The sequence below is a fragment of the Prionailurus bengalensis genome, chromosome A1 (genome assembly GCF_016509475.1).
Source record: "Prionailurus bengalensis isolate Pbe53 chromosome A1, Fcat_Pben_1.1_paternal_pri, whole genome shotgun sequence".
Lineage (NCBI taxonomy): Eukaryota > Metazoa > Chordata > Mammalia > Carnivora > Felidae > Prionailurus > Prionailurus bengalensis.
In genome coordinates, this window is record NC_057343.1 from 88,205,011 (window position 1) to 88,219,286 (window position 14,276).

Sequence of the window (14,276 nt, forward strand, 5' to 3'; positions counted from 1 at the left end):
CTCTCAACTTTTCTTTTTTTTTTTTTTTTATTTTTTAATGTTTATTTATTTTTGAGAGAGGGAGAGAGAGCACGGGCAGGCAATGGGCAGAGAGAGAGGGAGATAGAGAGAGTCCCAAGCAGGCTTTGCGCTGTCAGAGCAGAGCCCAGCACAGAACATGACCCCATGAACCGTGAGATCATGACCTGAGCCAAAATCAAGAGTCAGACACTTAACTGACTGAGCCACCCAGGCACCCCAATTCTTGACTTTTCTGGTTTGTGGGATCTGCCTTCAGGCTCCCAGGGAAGCTATACTTTAGCCTTTACCAAGGTCAAAAAGACTTGGCAAGGGGTGCCTGGGTGCCTCAGTTGGTTGTGTCCGGCCCTTGATTTCCGCTCACATCATGATCTCACGGTTCATGAGTTCGAGCCCCGTGTCAGGCTCTGTGTTGACAGCATGGAGCCTGCTTGGGATTCTCTCTTCTTCTCTCTCTGCCTCTCCCTTGCTCTCTCTCTCTCTCTCTCTCTCTTTCAAAAATAAATAAATAAGCATTAAAAAAACCTCAGCAGAACCTCAAAGCATGGGCTCTATTTCTGTATATCTGCTCCATTAAATATATATATGTATATATATATATACATATATATATATGTATATATATATATATATATATATAACGAAAAAGGAGCATTCCAAACATAAAGAAAAACAAAAACCTTCCCTGGTTCCCGTAAGACTAAAGGCATACAGCCTTGCACATACTACAAACATAAGATAAAGTCTATAACCTTCTGGAATGTTCTTCATCGTGATGACCTGTAACTCTTTATGTAAAAAATAAAGAATAATAATGATGATGATGATACTAATGTAACCCTGCACCAAATATTCCTTCCTTGGAACACGCTTTTCTTTGTGAGGATGGTGTATCCAGGCAGCTCATATAAAACTCTCCACTCTTCAAAATTTAAATAGGTGGGGGAAAATTTTTTTAAAGGTTTGCTCAATTTGCGTTGACACATGTAATGCAGATTATGGTTTCAAATCCCACTGCAGGTGGGGAGGGTGCACAATAGGCAGCCCCCAATTCCATGTTTTGTGTGTGTATTTTTTCAGACACATGGAACCAGGTAACATTCTGCCTCATGTCCGGGGAATGGACTCAAGTCCCCTGGGAATCTAGAAACATAAATCTAAAAACAGAACTGAGGCGACAGGGTGACTCAGTTGGTTGGGTGTCCGACTCTTGATTTTGACTCTAGTCATGATCGTGCGGTTTGTGGGTTCAAGCCCCATGTTGGCCTCTGTGCTGATAGCTCAGAGCCTGGAGCCTGCTTCGGATTCTGTGTCTGCCTCTCCCCCACTCACACTCATTCTCTCTCTCAAAAATAAATAAACATTAAACAAAAAGGAAAAATAAAACTAAAGCTCTTGTGGTCAGAAGAGAAGGCCTTAGACATGCACCCAAACAGTCTCAAAGTGCCGCCTGGGTTTCCACCCTCAGCCACGTAGACCGAGTTGATCCCCAAAGGGCTCCTTCCTGGGTGCTCCTGTGCAAGTCACGGCTGGTGCCAGAAATCCAGCATCCACCCACCATTGTCCCCTTTAGCCCTTGGGACACCCAGAGCTCTGGACTCTGTCTGCCCTGAAATAGGGACAGCTCTGGGAGATTAACCAACAAGTCCCTGTCAGACTGCGTCAGATCCACACCATACATACCAGGAGACCTTAGGTGTGTCCCTTAGTCCCTCTTCCTGGTGCTCAGCCAACCCAACCTGACTCAGGGATGGCAGTGGGGATTCTGTGTGACAATCATTACCAAATAAAAAAACACGCAGATTTAGTAAGGAGAGATTTTATCTGAAAGGATTATTACAAGGCAGGGGAAAGGAGTATTAGGACAGGAAAAATTCTTTTTTCTTTTTTTTCAACTTTATTTATTTTGAGAGAGAGAGAGATGCATGGGAGGAGCAGAGAATGAGGGAGAGAGAGAGGAAAATTCTTGCCTCTACTCATCTTAGGACTTGGCAGGGACTCTGTAACCAAAGACAGATTAAAGGAAAGCTTTTAGGTTTTATTGTGACACAGGACCCTTCAAAAGGGAATGAAGACTTACAGAAGGGGCAAAGCCTAAATGCTTTTACACTGGGTTGAACAGAGGCAACTGTGGAAAAGTAACTTAAATGCAAGGGGTGGGGGCGCCTGAGTGGCTCCGGTGGTTGAGTGTCCCACTCTTGATTTCGGCTCAGGTGGTGCTCTCAGTTTGTGGGTTCGAGCCTCGAGTGGGGCTGTGCGGTGATTGTGTGGAGCCTGCTTGGGATCCTCTCTCTCCCTCTGACCTTCCCCCTGCTCATGCTCTCCCTCTCAAACTGTAAAACAAAGAAAAGAAAAAAAAAAGACGTGGGCACACCAAAGGAAGATCAGAATTACGTCAGTAAGGCCTGTGAGTGCAGGGTCCAGTGGGTGATGATACAAACGCTTCTTTCCTCCAGGTACAGGTCAGTCTTCACACACAGGAGAATTACCTCCTGTTTTCAGGAAAGAAAACAGAGGCATCCGAGCTCTCCTCTTACGTCTGCCGTTTTTCAAGTGCCTTTAGCTCAGAATAATCCTTGCAGGGAAGTTGCATTTGAGGATGGCACATCGGGGTGCCCAAGTGTCACTGGGGTGGGGCAATGGGGGATCTCCTTCCATAGGATGAAAGGAACACGACAGGGCAGCTGACAGGACAGTGGGTCAGGGAAGGTTTGCCCTGGGCCGACGGGTTCCCAGGAGGGGCCAGGGATCAGGACACGGAGCAGCACGGACGCTTCACCACATCCGGGCAAATGGGCACCTTGTTTGGATCCGCCTATGGAGACAGGCAGTTCAGCCAACTGTCCCTGGGGGAAGGGAAGGACGGGGATGTGGACAAGTTGTGCCCCATGGTGTCAAGGGTCAGCAAAGGGGCACCCCTGATTTGCGTCAGAGTCAGGCAGACACGAGGGGTGGGGGACCCCTTTAACTGCTGGCAGGGAAAACTATGTGGTCACCCCGGAAAAGCTGAACTTCAGAATGCAGGCTTCAGAATGCAGGCTTCTAGAAGGGTCTTCGGGCCCTGGAGCGTTCGGGAGCCAAGAGGAGTGTTGAGGGGTAAAGGAGGGAGCTGTGTGGGACAGGCAACACCCACAACGACGCCCTTGGCGAGATGACCTGACCTTGACCCTTACCCTGACCCTAGCCCCTGGCTTGCAAGCGCAAGAACAAACACTCCGTGGAACCAGGAGATCTCCTTGCTACTAACAGTCTTGCCGCAGAGGTGCGAAGATAAAGGGGCAGGCAGCCGAGTGGAGCGTCCCGCGGGCCAGTCAGAGCACAGCTTACCATCACGCCACCAGCGGTCGGCCAATGGGAAGGCCGAGGCCTCTATAAAAGCTGACACTGCCTTGGTTTTTGTTTTTGTTTTTGTTTTTGTTTTTGTTTTTGTTTTTGTTTTTGATGATTTCCATAGGGACAAGTGGCTTCGGTTTTTTCTGTAACCCTGCAAGCCATGGCTCGCAGGAAGCAAACAGCTCGCAAGTCCACGGGCGGCAAGGCCCCGTACAAGCACCTGGCCACCAAAGTGGCCCGCAAGAGCTCGCCGGCTACCGGCGGCATCAAGAAGCCGCACCGCTACCGGCCTGGCACAGTGTCCGCCACTACCAGAAGCCCACCGAGCTGCTGATCCGCAAGCTGCCGTTCCAGCGGGAGGTGTGCGAGATCGCGCAGGACTTCAAGACCGATCTGCGCTTCCAGAGCTCGGCCGTCATGGCGTTGCAGGAGGCGTGCGAGGCCTACATGGTGGGGTTCTTCGAGGACACCAACCTGTGCGCCATCCACGCCAAGCGCGTTACCATCATGCCCAAGGACCTACAGTTGGCGCGCCGCATTCGCGGGGAGCGCGCTTAAGCGCCACGCACATGTGTGGGCCGCCAAGCCCTGAGTCGTCGCTCTCCCCCTAAAGGCTCTTTTCAGAGCCACCACCAGTCCACAAAGGGTGCTGTGCCAATCGGGTTCTTTCTGGCTGGTTCCAGCTTCCTTAGCTTCCAGTTAGCTGGTTGTGTTCCCTAGGGTTCACGCGGGGGTTTAACCAAATGAAAACCCTAACAACCGGGGTGGTTACCCATAAGTCCAAGAGTGGAGTGGAGAGGAGCCCACCAGAGTAGGGCTACCTAGAGAATGCGGTTGGAGGGCTTTTTCCCACTGGGTGCCAGCATGTTTGGTTTTATTTTAATGTTTTTTATTTAAATTTTTTTAACGTTTATTATTGAGACAGCATGAGCAGGGGAGGGGCTTCAAGTCTTTAAGCTGTCAGCACAGAGCCTGATGAGGGGCTCGAACTCACCCGCGAGATCATGACCTGAGAGGAAGTCAGTTGCTTAACCAAATGGGCCACCCAGGTTCCCCTAATGTTTATTTTTTGACCCAGAGTGTGAGTGGGGGAGGGGGAGGGTAGCAAAAAGGGGGGGCAGACGATCCAAAGCAGATTCTGTGCTGACAGCAGAGAGCCGGGTGTGGGGCTGGAACTCCCCAACCGAGAGATCATGACCTGACCTGAAATTGGCTGCCCAACCGACTGAGCCATCCAGGCACCGCACAAGCATGTTCATAATTAAAATTTTAGGTTGATAGAACTCTAGGGGCTCCTGGGTGGGTCAGGCAGTTAAATGTCCAACTGGGCTCAGGTCATGATCTCACAGTTGGTGAGTTCGAGCCCCGCATCGAGTTCTGTGCTGACAGCTCAGAGCCTGGAGACTGCTTCAGATTCTGTGTCTCTGTCTGTCCCGTGCCTACTCATGTACCGTCTCTTTCAAAACCAAACTTTAAAATAAAATTTGTTTTTAAAGTTGGTAAAACCCAGTCGCTGGCCAGTGCTGGTCACCTGCAGATGGCCAGCCTACACTTCCCAGGTCCTCCTAGCTGAGTGAAGGCTCAGACGGAGAAACACTTGGTGTGAACGTGTTTGCGTGACAGCCCAATGCTGTCTGTGTGCAAGGGTGAATTTTCAACCTCAGACCCAGTTTGTTATCCGTTAGACTTCATTCAAAAGCTTCAATGAAAGTAGCACATGCAGAAGTGTGTTTTGAATGTTGAGAAGAATCCTGAAGTTTTAGGATGTACACAAGCTTACGGTGTTCAGGGAAGCCCATGTTCTGGCTTGAAAATCAGTGCTAACCTTTAATGCTAGGCTCCTTCTAAGTAGATTCAAGTCTGGCCACTGTGTCTTTACTGTGCTCACAAGTCCCTTTTCTTGGCAAGGGTTTTTCCAATGCGGGAGAGCTAACCCTCCATGCCCTTCCCCACATTACCATATGACCTGGGGCTGGGCAACTAGCTACATCTGGGGAAACCCAGATGATGGGAAACCATGCAGATGATGTGTCCTTGGGAAGATAGGCCACAAATCATGATGGAAGACCATGGGGTGGGGGAGCGGGGCAGGTCCACGTCATTCTGTTCTGTTCCAGAACAGACTCTGACAGAGCATGTTCTGCCCGAGGACCAGAGGTGAGGAGCAAAGAAAAACAAAGAAGTGATGATAAAGGAAGAAGGTAACTGACATCCCTCACAGTCATATAAATGGATAGTGAAGGAAGCCTTTCCCACACACTTATCTGAACCTGTGGTTGTGTCCCTGCAGCAGGGGTGGGGGTGGGGTGGGGGGGGAGAGGGGTGGGGGAGTGCGAGTTGGGGAGAGTGGCGGCGGTTCCTCATTGAGCAAACCCTCTGCACAAAACCACCCTCAGGAGATCTGATCTGGGCAGAGCCACTGCCAAGGGAGACACAGCCTCCTTGCTCTCCAGAGAACGTTCTGGCACCCTCGCAGCATGGCAGGGCACGAGAGAGAGGACCACGGGAAAAGTGGGAAAGGGAGACAGCACAGGGGCAGGACGTGCCAGGAGTTGCCTCACTTGTGGTGTAGCTGGGATCCGTCAGCAAACACATATATATGCACATCGAGAGAGTGCTGTCATCTGAAGTGCACAATTGCATGAATATTTGTTTCAAAGTTTTTAATGTTTATTTTTGAGAGAGAGTGAGACACAGAATCAAAGCAAGCTCCAGGCTCCAAGCTGTCAGCACAGAGCCCCACGTGGGCCTCGAACTCACGAACTGTGAGACCATGACTTGGGCCAATGTCAGACGCTTAACTGACTGAGACACCCAGGTGCCTCATGAATATTTTTTTAATGTTTATTTACTTTTGAGAGACAGAGTGTAAGCAGGGGAGGGGTAGAGAGAGGGAGACACAGAATCTGAAGCAGGCTCCAGGCTCTGAGCTGTCAGCACAGAGTCCGATGCAGGGCTTGAACTCAGGAACCGTGAGATCATGACCTGAGCCAAAGTCGGATGCTCAACCGACTGAGCCACCCAGGTGCCCCATTTTTTTATAATGGTTTATACAGATTAAATATTTTATTTTTTTAATGTTTATTGAGAGAGAAAGAAAAAAAAACACAATTGGGGGAGGGGCAGAGAGAGAGGACAGAGGATCTGAAGCAGGCTCTGTGCTGACAGCAGAGATCCTGATGCGGGGCTCAAACTCACGAACCATGAGATCATGACCTAAGCCAAAGTCAGATGCTTAACAGACTGAGCCACCCATGCACCCCTCAGGGACAGAAGTTGTAAAACTAAATGAAGGAAGGTAGGCCTGGACAGGATCGCTGGCTGAGGGTCAGAGTGGGACTACCCAGACAGACACCTGTGAGACAAGAACACACACACGTGCTCAAATTGATGATAAAAAGCTAGGCTCTGATAAATCGAGATGGTTCATGGTGGGGAGGGGGCAGGACGGGGCACATGGTGGTTCAGACATATCCCGTGGGCCAGCGATGTTCCTTTTCTCATTCATCATACCTCATGCATACTGTATTCCGGTGTGTGCATTTACTGCTTAGTAAAATTAATCTTTTTCCTTGTGCTCCTTACAGGCTGTGAATATATGCCCTAATCTGGGGGGGGGGGGGAGCAGGAGGGATCCTCAGTGCCTGAAATATTGCCAGCACACAAACACACACAAAAAGTGCCACACTGAAAGAAGAGGATGGGCCACGTGGATTCCAGCAATCCGTGGAGGACACAAGAGTGCTGGTTCAGGAGCCCCATGACAGGCCGTCATGGAAAGGAGGGCACAGCAGGTGCATTCAAGGACAGCCCTGTGGGGCTGGCACTCCAGAAGGACATGGGACATAAATAGCTGGGGTTGCACTGGGCCTGGGGCAGAGTGGGGAGCAGGCTGGACTTCCCGACTAGGGAGTCAGGAGGAATCAGGGGCCCCCCACCCCTGACTCTTCTTAAAGGACAATGTTGGGGAATGACATCAAAAGACACAACCACCGTGGCACCTGATTAAGCATTTGACTCTTGATTTTGGCTCTGGTCATGATCTCACCGTTCGTGAGTCCGAGCCCCATATCCGGCTCTACACTGGCGTCGTGGAGCCTGCTTGGGATTCTCTGTCTCCGTTTCTCTCTCTGCCCCTCATGCACGCACTCTCTCTCTCTCAAAAGAAAGGAACATAAAAAAAAAAAACAACACATGACCACTGATTGACCCGAGAGCTGGCCCCAGGCATTCAGAGGCCCCTCACTTCCACCCCTTGTCTTAGGAATGTGGCTCCCACTTGCCTTTCCCACTCCCAGAGGCTGCTCCAAGATAGAGCCTTGAGATGCTGATGTGGTGTTGAAACAGCTATGTGATATATGTGGCTGAGTCCAGTTAAGGCCCCTTTACAAGTGTTTCAGATCTGGTGGGCCTGTGTGGGTATCTATTTGTCTTGCTGGCCCCCAAGACAAGCCTTGGGTGTAAGTTCCCTTTGCTTACCACAGCTGCCTCCTGCCATCCTCTTTCTTGGATGTCCCCCTGCCTTCCGAGTCCAGGGACCCATTCCAGATTGCACCTGGGGAGCTCCCTGGGGGGTTACAAACCAGCAGATGGCTCCTGGTCATCTACCAGCCCCACTGCCTGAGATCTCCAGCCATCCCACTGAGCCTGTCCTGCAGTTTTTGAAGGACATAATACCTTCATTTGAGTCCCTGACTCAGGTGTGCATATCCACCCTGAGCTGGGCCACAAGCCCTGGGCATAAGAATGTCTGTTCCCAGACCAGAGGGTTCCCAGAAAATCACATCAGAAAGTCCCACTAAGGGGATGCCCAAGTGTGTCCACTCCCTGTTATGGGGTGAATTGCGTGTACCCCCAAACCCTGCAAAATTCCTGTGCTGCAGTCCAACTCCCAGGACCTCAGAATGAGACTGTGTTTGGAAATGGGGCCTTTAAAGTGGTGTTAAGATAAAATGAGGTCACTATGGTAGGTCCTAATCCCCTAGGACCAGTGTCCTTATAACAGGATAGGACACAGACACGCACAGACGGGCGACCATATGAGGACACGGGAAGAGGATGGCTGTGATGCTGTGATTGATAATGAGACATATTTGGTCTCCCTCTGCATGCCTGGCATAGAGCTCCCAAAACCTTTGGAATTTTCTGTAATGAGAGTGATGGATGTCATGATGTCTGTAACAGTCCCCTGTATCTGTGTTGTTGCAGTGACTTTGGAAAGCCCCCAGGGATGGTGGCTAGTGACTGGGGGACCCAACCATGGGACCAAAGGGTTAGAGGCTTCAGTGCCGCCTCCTGACCTCTGGGGAGGGGAGAAGGAATCAATCACCAATGGGCAATGGGTTAATCAATCACGCCTATACAATGAAGCCCCCATGAAAACCTAGAAGGATAAGGTTCAGAGGGCTTTTGGGTTGGGGAACAAGAATGCATCCACATAGTGGGAGGGTCATGCTCTCTCCACTCCATGGGGACAGCAGCTCCTGCTGGTGGGATCCATCCAGATCATGCTGCTGATTCATATGCTTTCATTTCTTCTGTAATAAGCCACGAATCTATCAAGTGAAACATTTCCCTGAGTTCTCTGAGCCCCTCCAGAACATCAAACCCGAGGAGGGCCCATGGGAAACTCTGATCTGTCGCCTGTGGGTCAGAGCACAGGTGACATCTGGACTTGGGATTGGCGTCTGAAGTGGGGGTGGTCTTGTGGGGCTGAGCCTGTGGGGTCTGATGCTGACTCCATGTGGACAGGGCCAGAGCAGAGTCCACATAGATGGTGTCCTAACTGTGTTGTGCTGTAGGACCTCCCCATCTGCTGTCGCAGACTTGCTGGGTGTAGGGAAAGAACCCCTCCCTCCCCCCTACATATATGTGGTGATTAGAAGTGCCAGAGGAGGGGTACCTGGGTGGCTCAGTCGGTTGAGCATCTGATTTCAGCTCAGGTCACAATCTCCTGGTTTGTGAGTTCAAGCCCCGTGTCGGGCTCTGTGCTGACAGCTCAGAGACTGGAGCCTGCTTCGGATTCTGTGTCTCCCTCTTTCTTCCCCTACCCTGCTCACACTCTGTCTTTGTCTCTATCTCTGTCTCTTTCTCTTTCAAAAATAAATAAAAGCTAAAAAAAATTTTTTTTTTAAAGGAAGTACAAGAAACACACAGAAGTCCGTTTTTTCATAGCAGGCTCATCTACACACCAGGGAGAGACACCTGGGGACGAACCAGCCCCGCCACCACCTGGGTCTCAAACTTCCTGCCTCCAGGCCTGGGAGACAATGTATGTGTGACAATACACATCCAGGCTGTGGTATTTGTTATGCAGCCCAAGCTGACTGATATGCTATCATCACAATTAAAATCAGCACTCAAATTAGTTGTTTTTCTCCCTCCCACTAGACAGAGGTTTCTAGATTTGGGGGCAAGAGAGACTTGCCTTACTCTTGTTCTGGTGGGTGAAGCTGAGACTCTGGGGCTGTTGGTCATGCCATTTAGCGTCATGTGAAGCTGGCCCAGGAAGCTGGGACCTGGATTCTAGGCTTTGTCCACTGCCTTCCTGCTTCTCCCTGTTTGATGGACCCCACCAGGAACTCCCTCTGACGGTCCCCTGCCCCATCCCCAAGAAGAAAGACAGGTGCTACCCAGGGGGCAGAGGGTGCACAGTGGACAGAAGGGCACATACAGAAGATGGTCACCCAGGAAAGGGTAACATCAGACCCCAAAACAGGAAAGCCCCCGTGGTCTCAGCTGCCTGGATTGGGATATGGGAAGGAGCTGAGACATGGTCCTGGGGAGGCTGTCACCACCTGATAAGGCAGCAGAGGCCCAAACAGACACTGCCAGCCATCACTGCAGAGCCCTGGGCCTCGGGTCCCAATGGCTCAGATTCATTGGGGGTCTCATTAAGCCAGAGGAGCAACCTTCCCGCATTTTCTGGAGTCACTGGCTTTGAGAGCTGGTGACCCCTGTCACGTGGTAGAGGCTGTGAACTGGCCTCCTGACTGAGGATGTGTTGCCGTATGATCACCGAGAGGCTGAGGGAAATGGGGCTATGCTACCCCAAAATACACCACCTTGGCATCCTGATGATTTTAGCTGAAGGCAATTGAGAAACAGCAAACACAGGAGGAGCTCTCTGCCCTCCCACCTATTCCACTTAAAAGCAAAGCAAAAATCCCCATTTGGTCAGGAAATTTCCATTGGCAAAGGTGCCCCCTCTCCTGTACCAGAAAGAGGACAGGGTGAGCTCCTATCACCAGAGATGGGACAGAGATGAGTCTGTGTAAACAACGCTTACCTATCATTGGTTCCTCCCTCAAGTTTCCCAGACACCCTCCTACAATTCACCTCCAGAAGCCCCAATCCCCTTTCCTTTGTCTAGTTACTTCTCCACAATCTGTCACCCATAAGCCAATTTGTGTTTTTGCTTCCTTTCTGTGAGGGCCCATACACATAACATTACAAACATAAGATAAAATCTGTATGCCTTCTCTTCTATTATTCTGGCTGTTGTCACCTTAATTCACAGACCCCACGTACAGAAGATAAGAGGGTAGGAGAAAAGATCTCCCTCCTCCCCTACAAGGTCCCTGGTGCCCATATAGTGAGTGTGAGAAACAACCCTTGCTGTGGTGAGCCTCCAGGATGCAGAACTGTGTGCCTCTGCCACAGAATCCTCACAGATACAGCTGGTTCTGTGGTAACTGCAGGTAAAAACAATCACGTTAGCAAGAAATTTGGAAACCAGGGTCTGCAAGAAATGGTGACAGCAATGCAGGTAGGGGGCTACAATCTGGTAGGCAGGGGACAGAGGGAACGGGGTGGGGTAGGGTGAGCCACAAAATTGAGACCTGCAGATATTTGAGGGACTACATGAGGTAGAAGAAGACAAGGATGACTCTGTGCGGTTTCCAAAGGAAAAGCCAGAACCCCACCTTGATGCTGCAGGGTTGCTGGCACTTGACCTAAGGCCGCTCCCCCCAGATTCCTGGTACAGGACAGAAAAGCATGTCGCTCTCCAGGAGCCAGATGCCCATTGTGAGGGTTCCTGCAGGAAGGGTCCTGCTGTGTCAGGGGGGGGAGGGGAGGGGGAATGGCCCTCCAGCTTCCCCATCTACATCCTACATCACAGCTCTGAGGGCGTTCAGCTCATGCTTCAGTGCTGACCAAACCAGCCAGGCCCCCTTGAGTTCTCTTCTCCGCGAGTCACCTGTGGGACCTCACCCGTGGACTTCTGTGCCCATCCCAGCAGAGCCCAGCTATAGCAAGAATCCTGTTGAGTCTGCCTGGTGATAGATCTCACCCTGCCCCGACGCTTGATGTCTGAGTAAGTTCCTCACCACCCATCTTTTTTTTTTTTAGGTTTTAAAATTTATTTTGAGAGGGAAACAAAGCGCAAGTGGGGGAGAAGCAGAGAGAGAGGAAGAGAATCCCAAGCAGGCTCTGGGCTGTCAGCACAGAGCCTGATGAGAGGATCAAACCCACGAACCACGAGATCGTGACCTGAGCTGAAGTCAGATGCTTAACTGAGCCACCCAGGCACTCCCTTCACTCCCCACTTCTGACATTTTTACATATCCTTGACCCGCCTGAGTAAGAATATTGAAAACCCAATGCCACCAACTAAAGGTTTGTGTCTCTCCAAAATTCATATGTTGAAACGTAACTGCCAGTGTTGTGGGTTTTGGAAGCAGGGTCTTTGGGAGCTGATGAGGTCCTGAGGGTGGCCCTACTGGTGACATTTGTGCCCTTATAAAAGAGACTCCAGACAGCAGCATCGTTGCCCCATCCACCAGTGAAGACACAACGAGAACACACCTCCCACAAACCAGGAATTAGGCTTTCACCAGATACTGAACCTAGCAGCACCTTGATCTCAGACTTTCCAGCCTCCAAAATTATGCAAAATATGTTGTTTATAAGCCACCCTGTCTATAGTAGCCTGTTAGGGCTGAGCCCCTCTCTCACTCACTGGTAGAAATCTCCAGCTGTCTCTGTTGCATTCAGAGTTCAGCTCAGTTGAAGTGAAAAGAGCATCTTTCCATTCTTGCTGAATAAAATGCCTTTACCACCTTTACCTAGTAACCAGCTCTGTGTATCTCAGATCAAATATGTCAGGGAATCAAAATATGTCACCCCTGAACATTCCACTTTGGCATAAGGGTTATTTTGAGCACAGGATGGGCTTACTGCTCTTTTTCTATCTGCCTAAAAGCAGGGCATAAATCCCCCTTGTGAAGGAAACGGAGAATGACCTTATTACCAGAGATGGAGGCAGCTCGGAGATGAATCTGCATAAGAAAAACCTTACTATAACCCTTTTTAGTTGGTTTCCCCCATATATATTTACCTTCTCATGATTTAACATCCAAAGAAGCCCAAACTCCCTTTTGTCAGTTCTGCACAATATATCACCCTTTGTTAAAATTGCATACAGACCCCCAAGTCTGTTGCTCTGGGTTTTTCAATTCTTTTCTATGAAGCCCCATGCACATAAAAAAATAACATTAAATCAAATTCATAGGCTTTTCTTCTGTTATTCTGTCTTTGTCAGTTTAATTTGCAGACCTCGGGCTAAGAATCTAAGAGGGTAGAAAGATTTCCTTTCCCTACACCTCAGAAGCCCTAAAGACTAAACACTACAAATGCACAAAAATCATCATTTGAAACTTTATATTTCCTTTCATACTTTAATTTTGTGTTTCTGTTCCTCTGACTAAAAGTGGCAAATGTGGATAGAACCCAAACATCAAAATCTTTAGGTAAATCAGATCATGCTCTAAACCAACCTGGTTCACAACAGTGGCAGCATGTTAATGCTGGGGAAATATAATGAAATATGCTCCCAACCCAGTGAAACAAAGAGAGAAACAAACAAAGAAAGAAAACAATTTTGTTGTCGAATGAACATTCAACCAGACCACCCACCACGTGTTCCCAGTCCCTTCTTCAGACATTGAAAGGATGCATTTCAAAAGCACCAGGAGAAAGTAAGTCTCTTATTTTCAACAGAGAGAACCAAACCTCTTGTTTTTTATTGTATTTTTTCTGACAGTGAGAGGCTTTCTGACAGCTTTAAAAATAGTGGTGCAGGGGCGCCTGGGTGGCTCAGTCGGTTAAGCTTCCGACTTTGGCTTAGGTCATGATCGCATGGTTCATGAGTTTGAGACCCGCGTCAAGCTCTGTGCTGACAGCTCAGAGCCTGGAGCCCACTTTGGATTCTGTGTCTCCCTCTCTCCCTGCCCCTTCCCTGCTCGTGCTCTATCTCTGTCTCCCCAAAATAAATAAATGTTAAAAAAAAATAGTGGTGCCAGATCCCTCCTTAGAGATTCTGAGCTGCCCCTGCAGAGTTGTGTAAAGCTCCCCGGGGGAGGGGTCCCTGGGTAGCTCAGTCGGTTAAGTATCTGATTTCGACTCAGGTCATGAACTCACAGTTCCTGAGTTCGAGCCCCATCTCGGGCTCAGTGCTGACAGCTCAGAGTCTGGAGCCCGCTTCAGATCCTCTGCCTCCCTCTCTCTCTCTCTGCCCCTCCCCAACTAGTGCTCTCTCTCTCAAAAAAAAAAAAAATCAACATTAAAAAATTTTTTTTGAATTAAAGTTCCCTGAAGAAGACCGAGGGAGTCCCCACTGTGTAGCCCTCTTACAAAGCTCAGCTCTAAAGCAAACCTTCCTTGGCAAGGAGTTCCCAGGAATGACAGTCGATGGTGGTTATGTAAAAAACCCAGTTTTGGAGATGTGTGGGAAGTGTGGGGGCCACTCCGGACCCCAGAACTGCCACATTATTTTAAGACAAAATCACTTAAGATTCAACAGATGCAAAAGAAAGCTGCCTTGGGGCTTCTCTTGTTTGACTAAAAGCAGCAAGTTCTGGGAACGAGGTTGCTGGAAACCTCTCCATCCCCAAGGAGACGGAAAGACCACTGGCAGCTGTGAA

General features: G+C 49.6%; 1 protein-coding gene across 1 annotated transcript; it reads left to right on the top strand.

Annotated features, from left to right (window-relative positions):
- The first annotated feature begins 3,468 nt into the window (after positions 1-3,468).
- Positions 3,469-4,287, top strand: LOC122471152 (histone H3.1). Its single transcript, XM_043559478.1, is given in 2 exon segments — positions 3,469-3,650; positions 3,653-4,287. Coding segments are annotated over 2 exon segments (396 nt in total). The 5' UTR covers positions 3,469-3,511; the 3' UTR covers positions 3,910-4,287.
- Positions 4,288-14,276: the final 9,989 nt, after the last annotated feature.